Source organism: Schistocerca cancellata, chromosome 1 (assembly GCF_023864275.1).
Source record: "Schistocerca cancellata isolate TAMUIC-IGC-003103 chromosome 1, iqSchCanc2.1, whole genome shotgun sequence".
Classification (NCBI taxonomy): Eukaryota; Metazoa; Arthropoda; class Insecta; order Orthoptera; family Acrididae; genus Schistocerca; species Schistocerca cancellata.
The window spans coordinates 908,762,544-908,787,818 of NC_064626.1; the positions used below are offsets into that span (position 1 = coordinate 908,762,544).

The 25,275-nt window shown below is 38.3% G+C and overlaps 1 protein-coding gene across 1 annotated transcript in view; it reads left to right on the plus strand.

Moving 5' to 3' along the window:
* The window catches only part of LOC126191042 (uncharacterized), a 235,816-nt gene that overhangs the window by 188,562 nt on the left and 21,979 nt on the right, over nt 1-25,275 (plus strand). Inside the window, exon 3 of the mRNA XM_049931757.1 lies at nt 5,978-8,407. Coding sequence (XP_049787714.1) covers nt 5,978-8,407 — 2,430 coding nt within the window. The remainder of the gene's footprint in view (nt 1-5,977; nt 8,408-25,275) is intronic.

The following is a 25,275-nucleotide window of genomic DNA, read 5'->3' on the forward strand; positions in this document are numbered from 1 at the left end:
ATGTTCTAGAGGAGAGTGGACTGATGCTACATATACAGACCTTAATAGTGGAAAGAGGAAGCATTCTAGAGACATGGTGTCAAGGCGAAATGGCCATATTATACTGCACATGGGCAATACAACCATACAACAGGCCAGGACTTCTGTGTGCAAGAGGAAGGTTACCACAGGCAGTGGTAAGATGCAGTAAGAGTGTTACATCCCCTCTGGCTACTGATTGTGGTGTTTGTTTCCTTGTATCATATTGTTGTTTCTTTGTACGCCGGTTATATAACCGTTGTGAACATAGCATTATCTCTTAACCATAATCGGGCTTGAACTTCGTAAATAGCAGGCGTCATATACCTCCGGAAACCTATGTAGTGTTTGAGTTAAAACGAATCGATGTTTTCTTTGGCGTGCAAGGAGTTGCTTTATGACCTTACAGTTTGTCGCCATACTTTATCACACAGAAACTTACAGGGAGAATGTATGCTACGTGCTGGAGTTATACTTCTTACATTGGGGTATTAACAGCGTTGCATTCCACATGACTAATACAGGTCGGAAACCGCACAGTTCTAACATTATAGCGCGTTTAAGGGCAGAACACTATAGCCCTTGGAATGTGTTTATATTGCATGATCATTTCTCTCTTTCCGATACCTTCTTGGTATGGACACCAAACACTGGAACAATACTTCAAAATTGTTAGCACAAGTGATTTACGTAAACTGCGTCAAACTCTGTCTGTGTGGAGCTCCATCATGCATAAACCACACATTTCTTTTTAACCATCTGTTATATCACCACAACACTCTCTCTGCTATACACCCATAAGGGGTGCTAACCTCGTCGACATGCACGCATCTGGATAGATCTTGTGCACATGGATATGTGCTGTGAGTAAGACTGGTGTGGAACGATCTTCACTGAATGGCAGTTACAGACTCAGCTCGCTCTCTTCCTTCATGAGACGTGGAATATAGCGGGTATAGTACCCTCCTACCTCTGATCTGTTGCAATCTACATTTCACATGAGAAGTTCGAGGTGTATGGTTAACAACATCTCTGTCTTGTATTGAGTGAAGTGTATTTTTTAAACTGGGGGGGGGGTCTATGTGGGAGTGGAATTGGTTAAAACTACTATACACATTGAAACAGCTGCTGCTTGATTCGCAGTGTGCCGCGGCTGGCGGCAGGAGTGGTACGAGGAGTCAGCGACCGAAAAACGCGCCTGTGACGGACGGCTAGGCACAAAGAATGCTACAACCTGCCTGCTCTTGCACACAGTAGAAGGGCTAGCCAAGTGACCAGTGTGCTTTGAGAGTGGCGACAGAAGTGGACGTGTGTGTTGCGTGAGAAGTGTTTGTGCAAGACTATTATTCCCCCCCATGTAAATTGATTGGGTCACTGCTTGGTGACAGTCTCTCCAGCCTCTTGAGAGTTCAGTAGAGCTGGTGTGTAGATGCCAGGGGATTGGCATGAAGCTGCCAGTACAGCTGATACGTGAGCGGCTCTCTCCTCACCAGCGTCCATTAGATGATGTGATATCCCTGCCGGCAGCAAATATCTGCATAATATTTGCGTCTGATACTCAAGTGTTGGAAATATGTTTTTATTACGAAGAAGGATCCTCATAAGGTGGTGGTGAGTGTTATAGATGATCTATTTGACTCCTGTTAATTGTTAAACAATTCATTTGATAGGACAGTGCAAATGGACTACTTCCCTCTATTTTTCATATCGAAATTGCGTCAGCTCTGCCTAAATTCCCAAAATTTGCTAACAGGAACACAGTATTCTGAGGAGAGAAGAAAACCTCCATCTGCGTGTTTGCAGACATTGATTGACACAGACAATCAGAAAGTGGCCTCTTGAGAGAGGCAGAAACAGGAAGCGAGTCTGCATTTTCCTGTTGAACAGAATTCCCCAACTTGATGCTTGGTTTGGGACCACAAGTTCAAAGGAGGCTGATATCCAGTCGACATTGGGCAGTTTTTGACCCTCGTAGTTTCGCCCTAGACACACATGCTGGAGACCCCAAACAGTATCTACTATACTGTACTTCATTCCATTCCTCGGTGCTTACAGTTATTACATCATGGGAAGTGGGGGTGAGGGGTGCAGATGTGAGCTCTACCCAAGTGGGTAAATGAAGAATATGCATTAACATACAAATGACATTGATTTGAATTTCGTCTAATGAGCTCCTTTATCTCCAGCATAGAATAAGTCTTTTTCCTGCCCATTTTTTCTGGGAGTGGGGGGGGGGGGAGGAGTGGAGGGGGCTAGGGTGTAGTGGTGAGATGTTCTCTGGTGATGTCGTTGTGCACTAGCTCAATCAATCCCTGCATGTCAAGCTGATTGCATACACGAATATTTTTCAACAAGACAACACCTTCAAAATGGTTCAAACGTCTGAGAACTATGGGACTTAACATCTGTGGTCATCAGTCCCCTAGAACTTAGAACTACTTAAACCTAACTAACCTAAGGACATCACACATATCCATGCCCGAGGCAGGATTCGAACCTGCGACCGTAGCAGTCGCGCGGTTCCAGACTGAGCGCCTAGAACCAAGAGACCACCACAGCCGGCACAACAGCTTCAATCTGTAGCATTGTAATTAGGACATTTAATTGGTGGATTTGAGCTTTTTCCACCAAAGAAAGAGACTCAACCCCTGAAAATTGAACTTTATAAACAAACATTGTGTACTCTGCTATGCAATAGACATTGATTTGAATTTTCTATTGTGAGATCCTTCTTTCCTCTCCAGCACAGGCTGAGCCCTTCTCCCACCAATTTCCAATTGGGAGGGGAGGGGGAGGTCTGGGGCGTTTCCCAGAAGAGGAGGGGTAATTAATAGATCAATTTAGTTAATTAGTCTATTAATTTGACATCAAACGTGAACTTGTATTGGCGAGTGGGAGAGGGAGGTGTTGGGGCTATCTCAGAGGTGGGGGAAGGAGGAGGAGGGGGATAGGAGGAGGGTTTCTCAGAAGGACAGATTACCCCCCAGTGGTGTCATAAATCAGACATCAAGGGGTCTTAATCCACTTAGCAGAACAGTAGGTTAATTGGAGGTGAATGGGGTCATAATTCAATGAAGTTTGCCCCTGAATGTATACTTGGTGCTGAATGTGTGCAAACCACATTAACAAAATGTGCTAGAAAATACATTAGCCTACAACTCCCATGAGCTGTGCTAACATAATCTCTGTTCACACTGCAGAAAAACTAAGTAAATAAACGTCTTGTGACACAAAGTGAGCTGCAGGGTCCTACACCTTTTAAATCGATGACACTATGCATGTAGACATTATTGCTTAGCAATTCAAACAACTGTCACATTTTTTCAGTTGTCCTAACAACGATGGTTTATACCACTTCCAAATCATTATAACTTATAAAAATTTACAGAAGTGACAAGGAATTCACTTAAGGTCTTGATATCAGTTGCTAGTGACTCAACAGGTATAAGACTTAACCATTCTACTTACAGGAATAAAAGCGGTTTTTTGTTATATGTTTGCAACATGGATCACCTGAGAACAAAAAAAATAAATAAAATAAATAAATTACTGTGGTGGGCTATTCCACAAGATTTTATACCAACTCTGTGATCAGTCTGTTGTAAAAAAGCATTATTACATTTTTACTAAGAATCTTACAGCGGTCCTTCATGTTAACCTCTTCTATCAAGAAAACCACATCTCACACAACAGATAAGAATTGGCTGCAAAAGCTTTGGTCATTTGGGTGGCTTATGCATTATTTACAGGAATAATCTGTGCTCCTCTTGATCATCTCCATTTGCTTTTTTTGTAAGAAAGTATGTACACTCCAAAGGTAATCTGCATCCAATGTTTGTGTAGAATGATCATTTAACAATGTCATCATCTATCATGAAAATATGAAGTCTGCAACATAAGTTGAAATGAGTGTTACCAACCTTTTTCCTGCAAGAAGGAGCACCCTCATCTTTACTCCTGTTGTTTCTGTTCGCTCAGTAATGCCAGTATTTTAGCTGTACACAATTAAATACTTAGGACTTTGAAAATTACATTCATTTTAATAGTATAGCTCAGCAGTGTTGTGTTGTCATTCTTACATGTCTTTTAGCCACAGACACTGAACGAGGGCTCCAGTACTGCACAAGTCCTATACTAGTATGCAACAGGAAATTAATAAGGAAATTATATTACTTTGTTTTGAGTATCCTGAAATAATTTAGCACCAGGAATTTGTTACTCTATTCCAAATGATCAAGTACCTTACAAAATTGTGGACCTGTTTTGGATGCCCCTAAGACTTGTAGGCTTTCTGCTAGCACTATCCTGCCTATTATTATTACATTATTTAGACAGTTATTAAGTACATGAATAAAAAATGATCAAATATACATCTCATTTCACTACCTTTATTGTTACAAAGCACACAGCTTTCAGCCCATAACTTTGGTATTACAACACAGGTGAGCAGCTCACATAGGCTCAAGTGACCATTCACTACACAATTAGCCACAAAACATACTTTTGACTATAATAATCATTGTATCGAGACATTACGACTATCAAATTGACTGTATGAACACTATGACTTACACAGAAGTTTAAACAATGATTACTGGATGCAGACTCATTTAGTACTTTACATAATGACAACCAGACCTAGGCTTGCACAGTGACCACTGAACTCAGATTCACACAGATCTTAACATAATGACTACTAGACCCAGTCTCACATACAACTGTATATAATGGCACTTTGATTCAGACTCTCATAGAGCCTTACGTAATGACAGCTGGACTCGGACTAACATAGAACTTCACATAATGACAACTGGAGTCTGACTGGCTTTGTGTGTGATGCCTATTTAATAATGGACATCAGGTTGTTTTTACGAAACAGTAACATACAAAGCTACTACATTTTAAATATTCATGTGAAACACAAAAAAAAAAAACAAAAAAAAACAACATATAAAGCAGAGACACAGTTTTGTTTGCAAATTGTTTTGATGTCCTTAAATTAATAGGGTCCATAAATAACAGTTCTGTTTTATGGGGTGGAAGAACTTTCTTCAAATTTAAATATTTTAATCTAAGTGTATCACAAACTAATATGCTATTCTAGGAAAGTTTTGTATTTTTGGAATCAGAAAATTTAGGGCTGCAAGAGACAGATTTTGTGAGGCTTTCATTTCAAGTTTTTTTTCATTCTACAATACGCTAATTCTGAGTAGGAAGAACTTTTGTAATACTAAGTGTTTGGAAAAACTAAAACATTTGTTTGAAAGAGGAGGATGAGGGCTTTTAAATAAATTGTCAATCCTGAAACAAATATTCATTAGCAGACTCAAATTTTGAAGTGCTCATGGTTTAAATGACTCTTGCATCATGATATTTCTTCAAATCAAATGTGTTTGAAAAACTAATTATACTAGCAATCTGAGAACTATAAAAGGAATTTGAAGTGCTCATGGTTTAAATGACTCTTGAATCGTGATATTTCTTCAAATCAAATGTGTTTGAAATACTAATTATACTAGCAATCTGAAAACTATACAAAGAATGGCAAAATTTATAAAAATGCAGCTCTTGAATAATTATTTAGAAATTTTATATATGTGTGCCTTATGTATAGAAAAGGTTTCAGAAAAAAAGGTTTGTTTACAGAGTGGGGTTATAACAAATGAAACCATCTTCTTATGTTTTGATCTCGCTGAACCATTACCAGTAACTAATTTTTAGGTCAATGTGTAGTAGTGTGCAAGCTCATGTCATGGTATTTTGTGTTACTGGTAGGTTCTTCCCTTGACATACACAGATATCGTACAGTTCATAAAAATAATTTGGTTTCCTCTTCTGTCAACAGTGAAGCACACATTGCCAAAAACTGTTAATGCAAAGGACTGCGTAGTAGTTATTAGAATATTATAGAAGACAAGGTATTACCTCCAATAATACACTTCCTGGTGGTTATTTTCAGGTTATGGACAACCAGAAAATATTGGTGCTGGCTACCAAAAGACCATATCTTCAGGAGCTGCAGCTTACCCTGCAGTGCTGTCAGATGTTCCAGTCCATCCGCCACCAAATCAGCTAGAAAATATGCTACTTGATTACATGAAAGATGCTTACGTAAAAGATGGTAATGATGAAGAAGGAAATTACTATCAGTATGGAATGGATACTGATGCTAAACGCTCACTTTTCAGAGAGAGAGAAAATGATGACAGTGGTCAAGATGTAGAATATCATCAAGTCTTACCTACATACTATGACAGCGAAAATAAGCAAGAAAATGTTTTACTACCTTCATTATTTCGAGAAAGATTTCTTACTCGGCCAGAAATTGACCAGGTTGTTGAACTGGAGAATATGAGACGCTATGCAGCAAAAGCCATAGCAAAGCAACTAGAAACTGATGAGGAAGAAAAACTGGAGAACAAAAGGAATAATGATGAAGAGGAAGAATATCTTTCACTCCTTCGTAATCTATGGGAAAAGTATAAAGAAACGAAACCTCAGCTTCTAGATTTCGATGATCTTACACAAAATGATATTCAGGAAATACTGTCTTCTTTAAGGAATGATAGGTCCAGTTTGCATAAAAGACAATATGGTTATGGCTCAGGATTTGATATTTTTAATAATGCAGGACTTATGGGTCAGTGGGGAACTGGTTCAAACAATTTTGCTAAGCGAAATAAGCAACGTGTTGAAGGTCCTGGCCAGCAGGGAGCGAACTTCTTATACTCCCTAAAGTTTGTGGCTCCAGAGGTAAACCGTGAAGCAGTTGAAACTCTCAAAGATAATGAAGGTATTGAGCTACCTGATGAGCGAGATGAAGATGTACTGCGTTTAGCATCAGGATTTGCAAGAAATAACCCTGAAGACTTGATGCAAATATATGGCAGACCAGCTACTATGGATGAAATTTACAGTCCAAATCAGGAAACGTATCAAACATTATCTTTAGAAACACCAGATATTGGTTCCAGAGCAACTTCTACAAAACACTTTTCTTCTCTTGCAAGGGATGTCAATGAATACCAGCAACTTTCACCTCCTAACTATATGGTAATTCCAGAAAGGACTTCAAATAAGAGATTCATCTATGAAGCTAAAAGGAAACGTTATCCTGTAACAAAACGCAGCTCAAACTTTTATGCAAGTCCACCTATGCTCCATCACAAGTCATTCAACTCTGAAGGAATTAAGGACACTAATAAGAAGAAAAGTTCTCCTATAACAGGTGTTACAGACCCAAAGGTCGCCCAGGAATTAAATCAAATATTCTCATCATCTGCTACTCATGATGATTCACCTAAGGCCAGTGAAAAGAAAGTAGATTCAGGAACTAATTCAAAGGTGACAACTTCTAAAGACCCAAAAGATCCAAACCACGAGACAACCACAACTCATTCAGTCACAACAGTGAGTGTGCAAGAAAATACCCAAAACAATGACACAGAAACAGGTACCAAATCTGCCCATAACAGAACATCAGGACCTAGAGAAGAGGGTAATCATAAATCACATGCCCATGGAACATCTTTACATATGGAAAAAGAAACTGCAGAACCAATAACAATGAGTAAGATCCAAACACCTTTGGAAATTAAGAAAAAATCCATTGATTGGTCAGATTATTTTGGCATTGACAGAAGACGTAAGAAAACTGCACCTGAGACTGTAGAGACAAAAGATGGTGATGGCAACATGATTGATGATAATTGGTTACTAAATCAATATTACAGAACTCTTGCAATGGTTTCAAATCCCTTAAAGAAACGAATGGCATCACATGGTCATGCAAATTCTCCTAATAACAATGACAATAAAAGAGACACTGGGAAACAACAAGCTTACAGTACAGACATATTTTCAAGAAGTTCTCAAAGAGAAGCTACCAAGAAGAGTTTGAATACAAAAGAAGATACAAGTATTGACGACATGGATACAAAACTTCGAAATATGGAAGACCTCATTGTAAATGAAGCAGTAAAGTACACAGGTTCACATGAGGGAACCCAAGATCCTAAGGAAATTCAGGAAATGAAAGATAAAATTATGTCCCGATTGGCCGCAGCATATAGTCTAGAGAAAATGAGATTGGCATTAGCTGAATTTAAATCAAGCCTGCAGGCCCAGATGATGTCAAAATATAATCCCGCAAATCTAAAATCTTCGTTATCTAATGATAACACTCAGGAAGAGAGTAAAATGAAGCGAGTGGCTGTGAAAAAGGAAAAAGCTGAAGATGACAAACATAATGACGATGGTGATAAAAAGAAAAAGAGAAATGGTATTAAAAACGACGCTGAGGAAGAAACATCAGGTGAATTTTTAGATGGACCAGTTGATGTGGAGCCAATGTCAGAAGGCTATATGGGAAGATCTTCCGACGATTATGGTAAGTACACTTGTATTTCCTGGTATCTACAGCCCAGAGTTTCAAACATTGTAAAATTATAAAACATGGTTGCATTGATGCAGTATCATATCATTTAATATGCACAGTGAAATATCAAAACAATAAAAATATGCCATGTCAGAATTCAATTCTATATTTATTTCTATTCTCTTCTGAAATTGGCTGAAAGCAAGGGCAAACTACAGCCGTAATTTTTCCCGAGGACATGCAGCTTTACTGTATGGTTAAATGATGATGGCATCCTCTTGGGTAAAATATTCCGGAGCTAAAATAGTCCCCCATTTGGATCTCCGGGCGGGGACTACTCAAGAGGACGTCGTTATCAGGAGAAAGAAAACTGGAGTTCTACGGATCAGAGCGTGGAATGTCAGATCCCTTAATGGGGCAGGTAGGTTAGCAAATTTAAAAAGGGAAATGAAGAGGTTAAAGTTAAATATAGTGGGAATTAGCGAAGTTCCGTGGCAGGAGGAACAAGACTTTTCGTCAGGCAAATACAGGGTTATAAATACAAAGTCAAATAGAGGTAATGCAGGAGTAGGTTTAATAATGAATTAAAAAAATAGGAGTGCGAATAAGCTACTACAAACAGCGTAATGAATGCATTATTGTGGCCAAGATAGAAATGAAGCCCACGCCTGCTACTGCAGTACAAGTTTATATGCCAACTAGCTCTGCAGATGACGAAGAAATTGAAGAAATGTATGATGAAATCAAAGAAATTATTCAGATAGTGAATGGAGATGAAAATTTAATAGTCATGGGTGACTGGAATTTGGTAGTAGGACAGGGGAGAGAAGGGAACATAGTAGGTGAATATGGGTTGGGGCTAAGAAATGAAAGAGGAGGCCGCCTGGTAGAATTTTGCACAGAGCACAATTTAATAATAGCTAACACTTGGTTCAAGAATCATGAAAGAAGGCTGTATACATGGAAGAATCCTGGAGATACTGACAGGTTTCCGATAGATTATATAGTGGTAAGACAGAGATTTAGGAACCAGGTTTTAAATTGTAAGACATTTCCAGGGGCAGATGTGGACTCTGACCACAATCTATTGGTTATGAACTGTAGATTAAAACTGAAGAAATTGCAAAAAGGTGGGAATTGAAGGAGATGGGACCTTGATAAACTGAAAGAACCAGAGGTTGTGCAGAGTTTCAGGGAGAGCATAAGGGAACAATTGACAGGAATGGGGGAAAGAAATACAGTAGAAGAAGAATGGGTAGCTTTGAGGGATGAAGTAGTGAAGGCAACAGAGGATCAAGTAAGAAAAAAGACGAGGGCTAGCAGAAATCCTTGGGTAACAGAAGAAATATTGAATTTAATTGATGAAAGGAGAAAATATAAAAATGCAGTAAATGAAGCAGGCAAAAAGGAATACAAACATATCAAAAATGAGATCGACAGGAAGTGCAAAATGGCTAAGCAGGGATGGCTAGAGGACAAATGTAAGGATGTAGAGGCTTATCGCACTACGTGTAAGATAGATACAGCCTACAGGAAAATTAAAGAGACCTTTGAAGAAAAGAGAACCACTTGTATGAATATCAAGAGCTCAGATGGAAACCTAGTTCGAAGCAAAGAAGGGAAAGCAGAAAGGTGGAAGGAGTATATAGAGGGTCTATACAAGGGCGATGTACTTGAGGACAATATAATGGAAATGGAAGAGGATGTAGATGAAGATGAAATGGGAGATACGATACTGCATGAAGAGTTTGACAGAGCACTGAAAGACCAGAGTCGAAACAAGGCCCCAGGAGTAGACAACATTCCATTAGAACTACTGACAGCCTTGGGAGAGCCAGTCCTGACAAAACTCTACCATCTGGTGAGCAAGATGTATGAGACAGGCGAAATACCCTCAGACTTCAAGAACAATGTAATAATTCCAATCCCAAAGAAAACAGGTGTTGACAGATGTGAAAATTACCAAACAATCACTTTAATAAGCCACAGCTGCAAAATACTAACGCGAATTCTTTATAGACAAATGGAAAAACTAATAGAAGCCGATCTGGGGGAAGATCAGTTTGGATTCCGTAGAAATATTGGAACACGTGAGGCAATACTGACCTTACGACTTATCTTAGAAGCTAGATTAAGGAAAGGCAAACCTACGTTTCTAGCATTTTTAGACTTAGAGAATGCTTTCGACAATCTCAAATGGAATACTCTCTTTCTAATTCTGAAGGTGGCTGGGGTAAAATACTGGGAGTGAAAGGCTATTTACAATTTGTACAGAAACCAGATGGAAGTTATAAGAATCGAGGGGCATGAAAGGCAAGCAGTGGTTGGGAAGGGAGTGAGACAGGGTTGTAACCTATCCCCGATGTTATTCAATCTGTATATTGAGCAAGTAGTGAAGGAAACAAAAGAAAAGTTCGTAGTAGGTATTAAAATCCATGGAGAAGAAATAAAAGCTTTGAGGTTTGCCGATGACATTGTAATTCTATCAGAGACAGCAAAGGACTTGGAAGAGCAGTTGAACGGAATGGATAGTGTCTTGAAAGGAGGATATAAGATGAACATCAACAAAAGCAAAACTAGGATAATGGAATGTAGTCGAATTAAGTCGGGTGATGCTGAGGGAATTAGATTAGGAAATGAGACACTTAAAGTAGTAAAGGAGTTTTGTTATTTGGGGAGCAAAATAACTAATGATGGTCGAAGTAGAGAGGATATAAAATGTAGACTGGCAATGGCAAGGAAAGCGTTTCTGAAGAAGAGAAATTCGTTAACATTGAGTGTAGATTTAAGTGTCAGGAAGTCATTTCTGAAAGTATTTGTATGGAGTGTAGCCATGTATGGAAGTGAAACATGGACGATAAATAATTTGGACAAGAAGAGAATAGAAGCTTTCGAAATGTAGTGCTACAGAAGAATGCTGAAGATTAGATGGGTAGATCATATAACTAATGAGGAGGTATTGAATAGGACTGGGGAGAAGAGAAGTTTGTGGCACAACTTGACTAGAAGAAGGGATCGGTTGGTAGGACATGTTCTGAGGTATCCAGGGATCACCTATGTAGTATTGGAGTGCAATGTGGAGGGTAAAAATCGTAGGGGGAGACCAAGAGATGAATACACTAAGCAGATTCAAAAGGATTTAGGTTGCAGTAGGTATTGGGAGATGAAGAAGCTTGCACAGGATAGAGTAGCATGGAGAGCTGCATCAAACCAGTCTCTGGACTGAAGACCACAACAACAACAACAACATCTTCTGAAATAGTAAGTAACAAGTAATTTCTCCAAAGTTTCTTCACTTAAGTTCACGTATTTGTAAGAACACTTTTGTACACAGAAAATGTAATTTATATGTTTCAAGAAGTGGAAGGTGCATACTTAAGTGAAGAAACCTCCGAAAAAATCAGAAAAAACTGTAAGTCTTACACATTGTCTCCACAAAATATTTTTTTGTCAACTTTATAAACTCAAAATCAGGATTTGATCGGATAACTTTGTTCTCATTATCTTTTACTGCAACATCTACTTCTCCATAGGATGACTGCAAAGACTTTTCAACCTTTTCAACAATTTCAGAGAGTCCATCAGTTATCTGTGACCTGCAACTTCATTACTGCCGCAGCAAATGGGTCAAATTTGAGTTGATGTAAATCAGGTCTTGCTTCTATCTGTTCTCTTGAATGACAGTTCTGTGCCTTTAATACGCTTCCAAACTGTCTACAACTCAAAGCAAAACAAAAAAGGAAAAAGAAAGAAAAGAATTAGGTTACCTAAGATTTTTTAATATAATGCAGCAAGTAGATTTTACCCCCAACAAATTATGGTGTCCTATCGACTTCATCAAAAGTACCACAGTAAACGATGGCAGCATATATCCAGGTATCCCAAATGGTTAAAATAGGTTGTGGTGACTAAGCTAAATCTGCCAGTATATCACCAAATGAGGCAGCAAGGACAAGTGCTTTCAAGAATACCTTCGAGTGGAAAAAAAGTCAGCATATGACCAAATTAATACTATCAGAATTATTACCAAGCCTTTGTATTTTGTGCATATATTTATCTTATTTGTGAAGGTTATCAACATATCTACATTGTTATATTTCAGACGTCAGCCACTTTTTCAGTTATATGATGTGGCACGTGGGTTAAATACGTAACATGGTTTAGGTTCAGATAAATATTTTTATTGTTTTCTGGCCTTTATGCCACGCTAGGCAGCATCATTTAGTAACGATACAGACCCATTTTACACTCTACAGAAGTATAGTGGTTGATCGAACTATGAAGTTTGCAGATTTTAATGAAAAATCGCGAAATTACTGTAGACATGTTCAGTACTTTTGGTGAAATTCATAAGAAAACAACAGCAATAAAAGGTGATATTATATAATTTATTGCAATATATACACATAGACAAGAACATTGATATAACAAGCTTTGTAAATGTCCACATTCATGCAGTTATATTGATGAAATCTTTGAAACATGGATTTCCTCCCCAAGTGGCCAGAACATGCAGACATGCATGTAACATGCATTTGCATGGAAATATGGGCTCTACTTAGCTATAACGTAATTAGTAGAAGGGGATTACTCCTATAATTGCCTATATGGCATATGAGAAAAGTTAGAGAAGTATTTGATTCTTATGATAAGAAAAAAGATGTTACATTTGACATTAAAAATGTACACACACATAAACACACACACACACACACACACACACACACACACACACACTTGCACACACACACACACACACACACACACACACACACGCACACACATGTACACACATCCTTGGCATTCATTTATCATCCATTGCTGGATATAAGCCACCTCCAGACTTTTCCATTCATTATGATCTTCAACTTTTTGCATCCAGATTTGTACTGTGTTTCTTTGTATTGTTGATTCATCTTTCATTACGTCATTCCTCAAGTTTTTTGTTATCATGATGACTACAGTACAGAGTCATCTTAGTCCATTTCCTATAAATTAGTCTCCTCATATGACCACCACATCTCTAGTTCAGTTTTGTAACAGTCAGCATCATGTATGTATTCAGTTCCTGCATAAAATTGTTTACCTGTCTATCAATTCTCATTATTCCCTGCATGCATATTTTTCCATTTCTCACCACCTGCCCATTTAAAATTCATGTTCCACTTCTCTAAAAAACTATTGGCAATATATAAAAGTTATAAACTTTCAATTTATGGATTATTTGTAGTTTACAGTTGAATTCAGTTACTGTACCCAAATTAACTTCAAACCATTTTCTCCCCCCAGTTTATTTATTTAACTGTTCATCCAATTTTTGTTTTAAGTTGTGCTAAGTATACAATTTGGCTAACTATTTCTATAAATTCATCATTATTATTGGTATTATTGTAATGGATTGACAGGAGAGTGGAAAGACTGATTGATTATGTAGGTTAGTGTTAACAAAATTTGTTAAGAATATAATTGCAGGGCGAAGAATATAACAGTGAGGCAAAAGACTGCATCCATGCCTTATATCCTTTTATAATCTGAGCACTTCATTCTTGGTCTTCCAATCTTATTCTCCTTTCTTACCTATTACTTGTCTTTCCCTACAATTTGCTCCTATTTTTCTAAGAATTTCCAACACCTTACACCGTTTTACATTGTCAAGCATTTTTCCTACGTCAACAAAACCTATCAGTGTGTTTTTATTTTACACTCAGCCCAGCTCCCATTATCAAGCGCATTGTCAGAACCGCCTCTTTGCTGACATTACCTTTCCTAATGCCAAACTGATCGTCATCTAACTGATGCTCAGTTTTCTTTCCCATTCTTCTATGTATTATTTTTGTCATCAGCTTGAATGCATTTGCTGTTAGTTGTTGGTAGTCTCATACTTATCTTCCTTTGCTATCTTCTAAATTGTGTGGATGATATTTTTCTGAATGCATGATGGTATGTCACCAGTCTCACAGATTCTACAAACCAGTTTCAGAAGACATTTGGTTGTCATGTCTCCCAATGATTTTAGAAATTTAGCCTAGAATGTTATCTATCCCTTCTGTCTTAGTTGATCTCAAGTTTTCCAAAGCTCTTTTAAATTCTGACTAAATTAGTGGATTCTCTATTTCTTGCATACTGACAATAATTTCTTCTATCATATTCCCAGACAAGTCCTCCCCATAATCATTCCTAAGGGATTTTTATTGCTGTTTTTCCCTGAACTTCTCTCTTTCGATGACCAAATGAAATATTTCTCCTGTTACCCAAAATTTCTTCACAGCTACCTTCCTACATCTGCCTGGCCAGCGTCTGTAATTGCCCTTTTTAGAGATGTTTACTCCTCTTCAACTGCATTGCCTACTGTAGTATATCTTATCATAGTATCCACATCCTTAGTGAACTTCAAATGTTTCCCGTCACTCCTCAGTACTTTAAAAGTGCACTTCTTTCCACAATGATCCTTGCAGACGAGTCTCTTAAACCTAAGTTTACTCATCACCACTAAATTATGTTCTGAGAGTTTACCAGCACTTGGGTACACATTACAATCTAAGATCTTTGTCTGACCATGATGTAATCCAGTGTCTCCAGGTCCTTGCCAAATATACCTCCTTCTCCTGTAAATATTGAACAGAGTATTTGCTACTAAAATCTGAAATTTATTGCAGAACTCAATTAGACTTTCTCCTTCCTCATTTCTACTGCCAAGATCATGATCTTCCATAAGCCTTTCTTCTACTCTTTCTCCTACAACTGCATTCCAATTCCCCATGATTATTAGATATTGATATTCCTTTACATACTGAATTCCCCAATCAATATGGTCAAAGACTTCCTCTGTCTCTTCATCTTCTAATTGCAATGTCAGCCTGTATACGGAACCATTGTTGTCGGTCTTGGTTTGCTGTTGATTCTGATGAGAACAAGTCTATCACTGAACCGTTCAAAGCAGCTTACTCTCTGTCCTATTTTCTTGTTTAAAATGAATGTTATCCACAATACGCCAGTTTCTGCTGCAGTAGATATTACTCTGTATTTGTCTGACCGTAAATCCTTTCCATTTCACTTCACTCACCTCCACTATATCTGGACTGAGCCTTTGCATATTCCTTCTTCAGATTTTCTGGCTTTCTTAGCACGTTCAGACTTGTAATTTTCCAGCTCTGGCTTGTAGAATGTTACCCCCCCCCCCCCCCACCATTTGTTATTCAGTCTTTTTCTTATGGTTCCTTCCCTCTTGGGAGTTCCCTACTGAAGCTCTGAATGGGGGACTAATCCGGAATCTTTTGCCACTGCAGAAATTGTCATGATGCTTTTACAGTAACAGGCCACATATCTTGTGCATTTGTATTAAGTGTATTTAATACAATGGTTTTCATTGCCTTTGGCATCCTCATTCCATTGATCATTACTGATTATTCATCCATTTAGGGGCACTTTATCACTCCAAGGGCAAAAGAATGCTTTGAACTGCTGCTACTCCAACACATTTGACAAGGCCATTGGCACAATGAGGGCAATTTCTTATGCCTGAACACTTTGTATCATAATATTCAGAAGTGTCACATGCATATCCAAAACACTCAGTTCAGCATATTTTGCGCTGAGAACAATTTCTATTGTTTGCAGTGCACAGTGTACAAGATTAGTGTATATGGCTTATTTCGATTCTATTATATCCTATGGAATAACATTCTGGGGTGCAACGAAATGTCACTTGAGAGAGGTTTTTAAATTACAGATAAGGGCCATTAGAATTATTACACACAGCTCTCCACAAACACACTGCAAACCTTTTTTCATGCAGCTAAACATACTTAGAGTATGATCTTTGTACATATTAAAAAGCATACTGCATACAAGAACACAGTTGAGTAGTTTACATGTAAATTCAGATCTTTGTGACTACAATATACATATCTGTATTAACCTGCATGTAGAAAGAACAAGAAAAACAAAAAACATGTGAGCCACTATGGAATAAAGCTTTATCATGCTCTGCCACTCTGTATCAGGGGAAGAGAAGATGAAGGGAAATTTAAGTCAGAATGAAGAAAGTATCTGATAAATAAATGTTTTCATAGCGTAGAGGAATATTTGGAATCCTTATATCACTAACTGATAGTTGTATTGTCAATATCATGTTCTCATTGTCAGTTCTATGTCTCGTTTATAATCTTTTAACTCTAAATTATGTGTAGCATGTGTTTTCCAAAATGTACTAAAAATATATAAATTCCTCACACATAGTACATGTTAAAAGATCATGTAAAAGAACAGCCCATTAATTCAATGTTTTAATTTTCAACATATTATATAATGTTAATTTTATGTGTTTGATAGAAATCTGCAATATTCTGCTGCGCATATTCTGGACAGTATTATGACAATTCCTATATCATGATAGGATTATGATAAATGAAATGAAAACTTAACCTCAGTAACAGCTCCTGACAGATGCTGTTTCTTAGGTTTCTAAAATATTACATTTACAAATAATAAAATTAAATAGCTCGATGCAGACATATGAGCTACACAATCACCTGCCCAGTAAGCACTGGCAAAAGTCTAATGGATCAATATTTTTGGTCATTCCTTATGTTAACTTTAAACCTTTTGTTTAATACAAATACAACTATTTCAGTACTCACAAAGCATGCTTAACCTGAGTATGATTGCAACCCTTTCGAAATGTGCTTTGTTAAGTTCCTGTACTTAATATCATGACATGCAACTTTTGCTGGTTCTACTTCCAAATTAAGTTCCATTGGGGTACTGTAAAACTACATGCCCAATGTGATATTTACTAACTAGAGATTCAGTACAGTTTTCTCGCTAAGATTCACTATATTCTCAGTATAATTATACTCAATATTCATCCCAGGATAGTTTTTTATTTCTCCTATGTCTTTTATTTGAAACTGGTTGGATAACAGGTTCTTGATTTCTTGTATTTTCTCTTTATTTTTGCCACACATTTGCAGATAATCAAAAAACACAAATATAGATCATATAAACTGTTGACCAGCAGAAGCTGTGAGTACTGAAATAGTTGTATTTGTATTAAACAAAAGGTTTAAAGTTAACATAAGGAATGACCAAAAATATTGATCCATTAGACTTTTGCCAGTGCTTACTGGGCAGGTGATTGTGTAGAGGCACTAGGAGTAAGGGGAGTGGTTAACAAATAGATTTGTTCATATCTAGAAAACAGAGTACAGTTAGTAGAGATCACACATGTCTCCAGTGGATCAAAGTACATTAAGAAACATGTATTGGATCCACAATACATCAATACTGGGGTCCCTCAAGGAAGTGTACTAGGCCCAGTATTGTTTCTGGTATATATAAATGATTTCCCGCAACATATCAGCCATGGAGAGAAGGTATTGTTTGTTGATGACAGCAACATATTAATCACCAGTAAGAAACCAACAAAAATACTGGAAAATTCTATTGAAGTGCCGAGGGATGTCTACAAAAGTACATGGGGAAACAAAGTAACCCTCAGCATAAAGAAAACAAATACAGTCTGCTTTATAATAAATAGGAAACAGAGTCCCTTAAATTTAAAACTAGGTAACATCTCCAAAGATGATGTACCTACAACAAAATTCTTAGCGTTGCACGTTGACAAACAAATGAAGTGGAATGAACATGCTATGAAACTCTTGAAAAAGATAACCACAACATGTTATGCTTTTAGGGTCCTTGAATCTGTATGCAGTGATGAATGTCTGGAAACTGTATGCTTTAGTTATGTTCATTCAGTAATCAGCTATGGTATAATTTTCTGGGGAAACAGTGCTCATAATTTACAAACAGTATTTAAAATCCAAAAGAGAGCAGTAAGAATTATAATGAAAAGCAGTAAGTGGGCTCACTGCAGAGAACTTTTCAAAAAGTTTGACATTGTAATTGTTCCTTGTCAATTTATATGACAAATCATAGTGAATATCAATAAAAATGTAGAACATTATAGTACAAACAGCCATTTCAAAACTATAGAACAAGAAAAAGTCACTGTCTTCACCTAGACAGGAAAAATAGGTATAAGACTTAAAATAGTTTCTTTTATGAAGGTGTGAAAATGTGTAATAAACTGCTGCAGAAAATAAAAGAAACAGATAACATGCACTGCTTTAGGAAAAATCTTAAATTGTGTTTGCAGAAATACTGTTTGTACACTATAAGCAAATTCTTTAGTAAAAATTGTTGTAAATAACTTCTGTTTCACAATGTTGAACTATATGTAATGTCTTGATAAAGAACAAAAATGATTGTAAATAACTTATATCTCACAATGTTTAACTACATGTTGTAGTGATTTGAGAATTTTCGCATAAATTCTAGAACCAATCGGCCTAATTTTCAGAATTTGATAGAAAGGTTGGAATTGAATATTGAAGACAAATGTAATAGTGTTGAATCAGAACTTAATGAAAAGTTAGGATCCTTTGAAAATGTGTTTAATGTTAAATTTAATGCTGTAAAGCAAGGGTTGAGTACTTTGAAAGCGAGTTTTCTTTATCTTGTAGTTCATATAAGCAGGATAATTTAATGCCAATAATTCAGTCACAAATTACAGGGGTTAATACGCAAGTAGACAATGGGGAAAGGAACTTCAAAGAGAAATTAATGAACACTGATATCATAAATATAAATAGTTTGGAGGAACAGGGTGAAGAAATTATAGATTGAAAAGTTACCGAGAGAGTAACATTCGGAAACTTATCTCCTATTCTATCTTCTGAACTTAATGATACCAGGAAAGGTAAAGATGACCTATGGAAAGAATTCAAGCTTATCCAGGTTAAAGTAGGCAAAAGGGTAACTTCACCAGATGTGGTATTAACTAGTGAAGTGGTGACTACTTTGCAGTGGGGAGACTTTCATAAGAAGTTTAAAGAGAACTGCTGGTCTACCAGGGGTCAAGGAAAGTTAATATCAGATCCATGTTACCTGGGCGGAATCATTTACCCCCCACCCCCCACCCCGGGATGTTAACATTCTAAGTTAATGGGCAGAGTGACGACTGCAGGATTCTGAGTTGTTTTCAGTGTTTCTTCCAAAATAGTTTTCCCACAGCAAATTCCTTTAAAATCTTAAACTATTCTGTCATCTATTGCTAACATCTTAAACTATCCTATAATCATGGTGCTTAGAAAATTGGATATGACTACGAGATAAAGAAAACTTAAGAAAATCACAGAATAAGAAAGAAAAAGGTATCTACATAAAATAAAATGAAGAGAATGTTGTATTTATGGATAATATAATATGAGGTGACCAATGAAACAACTGTGACACCAGAGTGCATAAATTTTCTGTTTAGTAGAGAGTATTTTATACCTTTTATGGGATGTGATGTAAATGGGAGGGTTTGTATAGGTTTTGAAAGGGGTGGATATTGTAAATAAAAGCATTGTTTACAAGAGCAAATAAATCATGGCAACCACAAAACACACTTCACACCTTTCATACAATCCATGCAAACAACTGTGCCTGATTCTTCACCATTTGCCATGTCCATAGGGTTGCTAGATTTCTTTCAGGGGCTCAAGGGTGGAGGTGAGAATGTCCGTTCTGCAGGATCCGATTTAACAAAATACATCCTCTGACTTCTCACTCAAGTTCCTGAGGGGTAGGGATCCTGGGAAGGGGGGGGGGGGAGGGAGGGAAAGGGTTTGCTGTCTTAGGGGCTATCTTCATCTCTTCTTAGATCTTAGCAACCATATCTATTTTTTTTCCTTTCTTACTTTTCATTTGAGGACCTATCTATTTTTTTCCCTCTTTCCATATTCACAAACTTCCATTTGCTGAAGTCATTCCTTGTTTTCATGCTTTCTAATAACCTAAATCTTATATTTAGATAAGAAGGCTGAAGAATCAGACTTTAAAAACACACATCCACATACACACAAAAATACATTTAGACACAAGTAAAGCAGTAATGAACAGGAGATAGACATCGAACAGATGTGACCAATGAAAGAAAAAGAAACAGGAGTGGCATTAATCATGATGATCATTAGGAAATGTCAGTTTAATAAATATTCTGACAAATTGTAGGATAGTGGGTTGGGTTGGGTTGTTTTGGGGAAGGAGACCAGACAGTGAGGTCATCAGTCTCATCGGATGAAGGAAGGATGGGGAAGGAAGTCGGCCATGCCCTTTCAAAGGAACCATCCCGGCATTTTCCTGGAGAGATTTTAGGGAAATCACGGAAAACCTAAATCAGGATGGCCAGACGCGGTATTGAATCGTCGTCCTCACGAATGCGAGTCCAGTGTCTAACCACTGCGCCACCTCACTCGGTAGGATAGTGGGACTTCAATCGTATATATAGACATAGTATCTAGTAAGAGTACAGAAGTTGAGATGTAGAGGAGGACCCTAGGGAGTGAATGATGCAGTAAAAAGTGAATGCAAAGTGTAGAATAGATTTTTATTTTTACCAGAGAATACTTAATTATAGTATACATAGGAATGAATAGTAAGGGAATGAACAATGAGGCCTACTCAGAAAGGATAAGGGGGGCGTACCTAGCATTTGCGAAGTGCGTAGGGCAGGCATACCTACGTGGAGATAGGATGACCTACGGCATATAAAACAGGGATTTTTATAAAGGGGCTTACCTACCAGAATGGAAAGAGGAAGTGCTCTCATAAGGTTGACCCACAAGCAAGGTATAGGTACTTATCCTAGGAGAAGGGGACAGTATCATGACAACGAAAGTCACAAATTTTATAGGGATTATTCTGGAAAGTTTGAATTATATGCACAACTAGCATTATTGTGTTTCATGTAAATTTATGAGTGTCGAAAGGAACACTTCCATTTTCCCCAGAGTTCTTCCAAACTACAAAAAATAATAAAAATAGTATATACTAAGAGAAAGTAGTACAAAAAATGAGAATGGAAGGAATGGAAAGTAGATTACTCGTGTATCACAAACATTGGAGTTTACAATTGGAAGTGCATATATAAAAACAAAGTTTCTGTAACTTACCAAATAAAAGTGTTGGTACATTGATAGAAACAATAACAAACACAAACACACACACAAATTTCAAGCTTTTACAACCCATGGTTGCTTCATCAGGAAAGAGGGAAGGAGAGGGAAAGACGAAAGGATGTGGGTTTTAAGGGTGAGGGTAAGGAGTCATTCCAATCCTGGGAGCGGAAAGACTTACCTGGGGGGAAAGAAGGGACAGGTATACACTCGCACACACACACACACACACACACACACACATATCCATCTGCACATAACAGACACAAGCTTGTGTCTGTTGTGTCTGTTATGTGCGGATGGATACGTGTGTGTGTGTGTGTGTGTGTGTGTGTGTGTGTGTGTGTGTGTGTGTGTGTGTGTGTGTGTGTGCGCCCGAGTGTATACCTGTGCCTTTTTCCCCCCAAGGTAAGTCTTTCCGCTTCCACGATTGGAATGAATCCTTACCCTCTCCCTTAAAACCCACATCCTTTCGTCTTTCCCTCTCCTTCCCTCTTTCCTGATGAAGCAACCGTGGGTTGTGAAAGCTTGAAATTTGTGTGTGTGTTTGTTGTTGTTTCTATCAATGTACCAACACTTTCGTTTGGTAAGTTACAGAATCTTTGTTTTTAGATATATTTTTCCAATGTGGAATGTTTCCCTATATATATATAAGAGTACACACAAATCTTAAATATTAGAACTGATTAGAACCTCAAGTGACTGCTCATATCTTAATATCAAAGTAAAGTAAGAACAGAATAAAGAAATGCTCATCAAAGGATTGTTCTAGAGAGAAAAAAAGATTGTTGTCGAAGTGAAAGATGTATGTATAAACATGTATAAGAAAAGTCTATTGTTATGATATAAAATGTTGTTATGAGTGATGTTATTTACTAATGATCATGTATAAAATATTACGTGTCCAATCAGAGGGGGGAGGGAGGGGGAGGGGAGGGATATGCAGTGATTCAAGAATTTTGGCATAAATTCTAGAACTACTCTGCCATCTATAGTCTTGAACACGATATTTTAGATATGAGTGCAAGAAAGTAGAATCCTACCTACTGTGCATCAAATGTCTTCTGTGTGTTAAGGTTTAAATTTAGTTGCAGGAAGAATGTAGATGCAGTGCTCGAACGGCACTGACAAGTATCTTTCAGGCGATCCATGGAAGTTTTAGTGAAAGTACATATGAGAGGACCATAGAGTAGTTATGTAACTCTGTGATAATAGTGTCAGTGACTATTGTTAGTGAAAAAAAAAGAACTTTTATCTTAGCCTTTGTGAAGGGAAGATGTGTATTCTGTTTCATGTTGTGAATGGAGGTGGTTTTTAAGCCAACTTTCTCTCATATGTAACATATTGTGTTTCTAATGCTTAGAGACATGAGAGGCTTACAAAACAGTATTTATTTATGTGAAGTGTGAAATTTGTAAAATGTCAGAAGTTAAAATACACTCCTGGAAATGGAAAAAAGAACACATTGACACCGGTGTGTCAGACCCACCATACTTGCTCCGGACACTGCGAGAGGGCTGTACAAGCAATGATCACACGCACGGGACAGCGGACACACCAGGAACCGCGGTGTTGGCCGTCGAATGGCGCTAGCTGCGCAGCATTTGTGCACCGCCGCCGTCAGTGTCAGCCAGTTTGCCGTGGAATACGGAGCTCCATCGCAGTCTTTAACACTGGTAGCATGCCGCGACAGCGTGGACGTGAACCATATGTGCAGTTGACGGACTTTGAGCGAGTGTGTATAGTGGGCATGCGGGAGGCCGCGTGGACGTACCGCCGAATTGCTCAACACGTGGGGCGTGAGGTCTCCACAGTACATCGATGTTGTCGCCAGTGGTCGGCGGAAGGTGCACGTGCCCGTCGACCTGGGACCGGACCGCAGCGACGCACGGATGCACGCCAAGACCGTAGGATCCTACGCAGTGCCGTAGGGGACCACACCGCCACTTCCCAGCAAATTAGGGACACTGTTGCTCCTGGGGTATCGGCGAGGACCATTCGCAACCGTCTCCATGAAGCTGGGCTACGGTCCCGCACACCGTTAGGCCGTCTTCCGCTCACGCCCCAACATCGTGCAGCCCGCCTCCAGTGGTGTCGCGACAGGCGTGAATGGAGGGACGAATGGAGACGTGTCGTATTCAGCGATGAGAGTCGCTTCTGCCTTGGTGCCAATGATGGTCGTATGCGTGTTTGGCGCCGTGCAGGTGAGCGCCACAATCAGGACTGCATACGACCGAGACACACAGGGCCAACACCCGGCATCATGGTGTGGGGAGCGATCTCCTACACTGGCCGTACACCACTGGTGATCGTCGAGGGGACACTGAATAGTGCACGGTACATCCAAACCGTCATCGAACCCATCGTTCTCCCATTCCTAGACCGGCAAGGGAACTTGCTGTTCCAACAAGACAATGCACGTCCGCATGTATGCCGTGCCACCCAACGTGCTCTATAAGGTGTAAGTCAACTACCCTGGCCAGCAAGATCTCCGGATCTGTCCCCCATTGAGCATGTTTGGGACTGGATGAAGCGTCGTCTCACGCGGTCTGCACGTCCAGCACGAACGCTGGTCCAACTGAGGCGCCAGGTGGAAATGGCATGGCAAGCCGTTCCACAGGACTACATCCAGCATCTCTACGATCGTCTCCATGGGAGAATAGCAGCCTGCATTGCTGCGAAAGGTGGATATACACTGTACTAGTGCCGACATTGTGCATGCTCTGTTGCCTGTGTCTATGTGCCTGTGGTTCTGTCAGTGTGATCATGTGATGTATCTGACCCCAGGAATGTGTCAATAAAGTTTCCGCTTCCTGGGACAATGAATTCACGGTGTTCTTATTTCAATTTCCAGGAGTGTATATTAATTAATGCCAATGAAACTTTGTATGTCTACTTATTTTTATAAGTAGGAAGAGTCTTAAGGAATTCCTGTATCTAGCAGCATACTTTGGAGAAGAAGTGAAAGAGAGTTTGCAGCAGCAAGCTAACCAGCAAGGAAGATCAGCCGAGCATCTTAAGGAAGTCATCTCAGAAAAGAAGTGGGAGTTAGTATATCTACTTCACACTTAAATCGTCGTCCAAAGCATTAGAATGTAATGAAAACCTGTATAAATATGTGAATGTACACAAATTGACAACATCCATACATTTTAAAATGTCTGTGGATGGCTAAATAAATAAACAGAAAAATACATTGGTAATTACAAAAATGCACTTATTGACATTACAGTAAAGTTACCAAAACAATGCTCACACATCACAAATATCATTCTTAAGATGATATAGTACACTACTTCAGCACTTCACTATGGGGACCATTTCCTGAAACATGTTGTTTCTGTGACTGGCAGCAGATGCTACCGTATAACAAAAACAAATATAATATGTTCCCGTGCTAGCAGGTCACTAGTTCCCAACATCTCATGGCAAAGCGTGCTGACTAAGTTTTCAATTAGCTTCAAAGGTGACGACACCTTGGCCAATGTACGTTGTTTAATTAGGCAGTGTTGTTTATACAGGTCATTGTTTGGTACAATATCAGTACAAAATATAGATATTTTTGTTTCAATACCTGTATCTGATAAACTTTAACAACTGTAAGTGACATGGCAATGACAAAAAGAACATGTAACATCAATTTATTTTCAGTGTGTACAGATACAATCTTAACAACATTGTTATGTTTTTCCTGGAGGCTTATGTGTTGTTTGTTCATGCCAACAACAAAAGAATAAATTGTATCATTAACAAAAGTTGATGCAAACATGAAGTAAAAAGTTAAAAATTACATCATCCTGGTAAAATTAAAGAAAGTATGTTATGTACCTATATGATGAAAAATGGAGAATTAAATTTATACTTCTATAGTCAGAA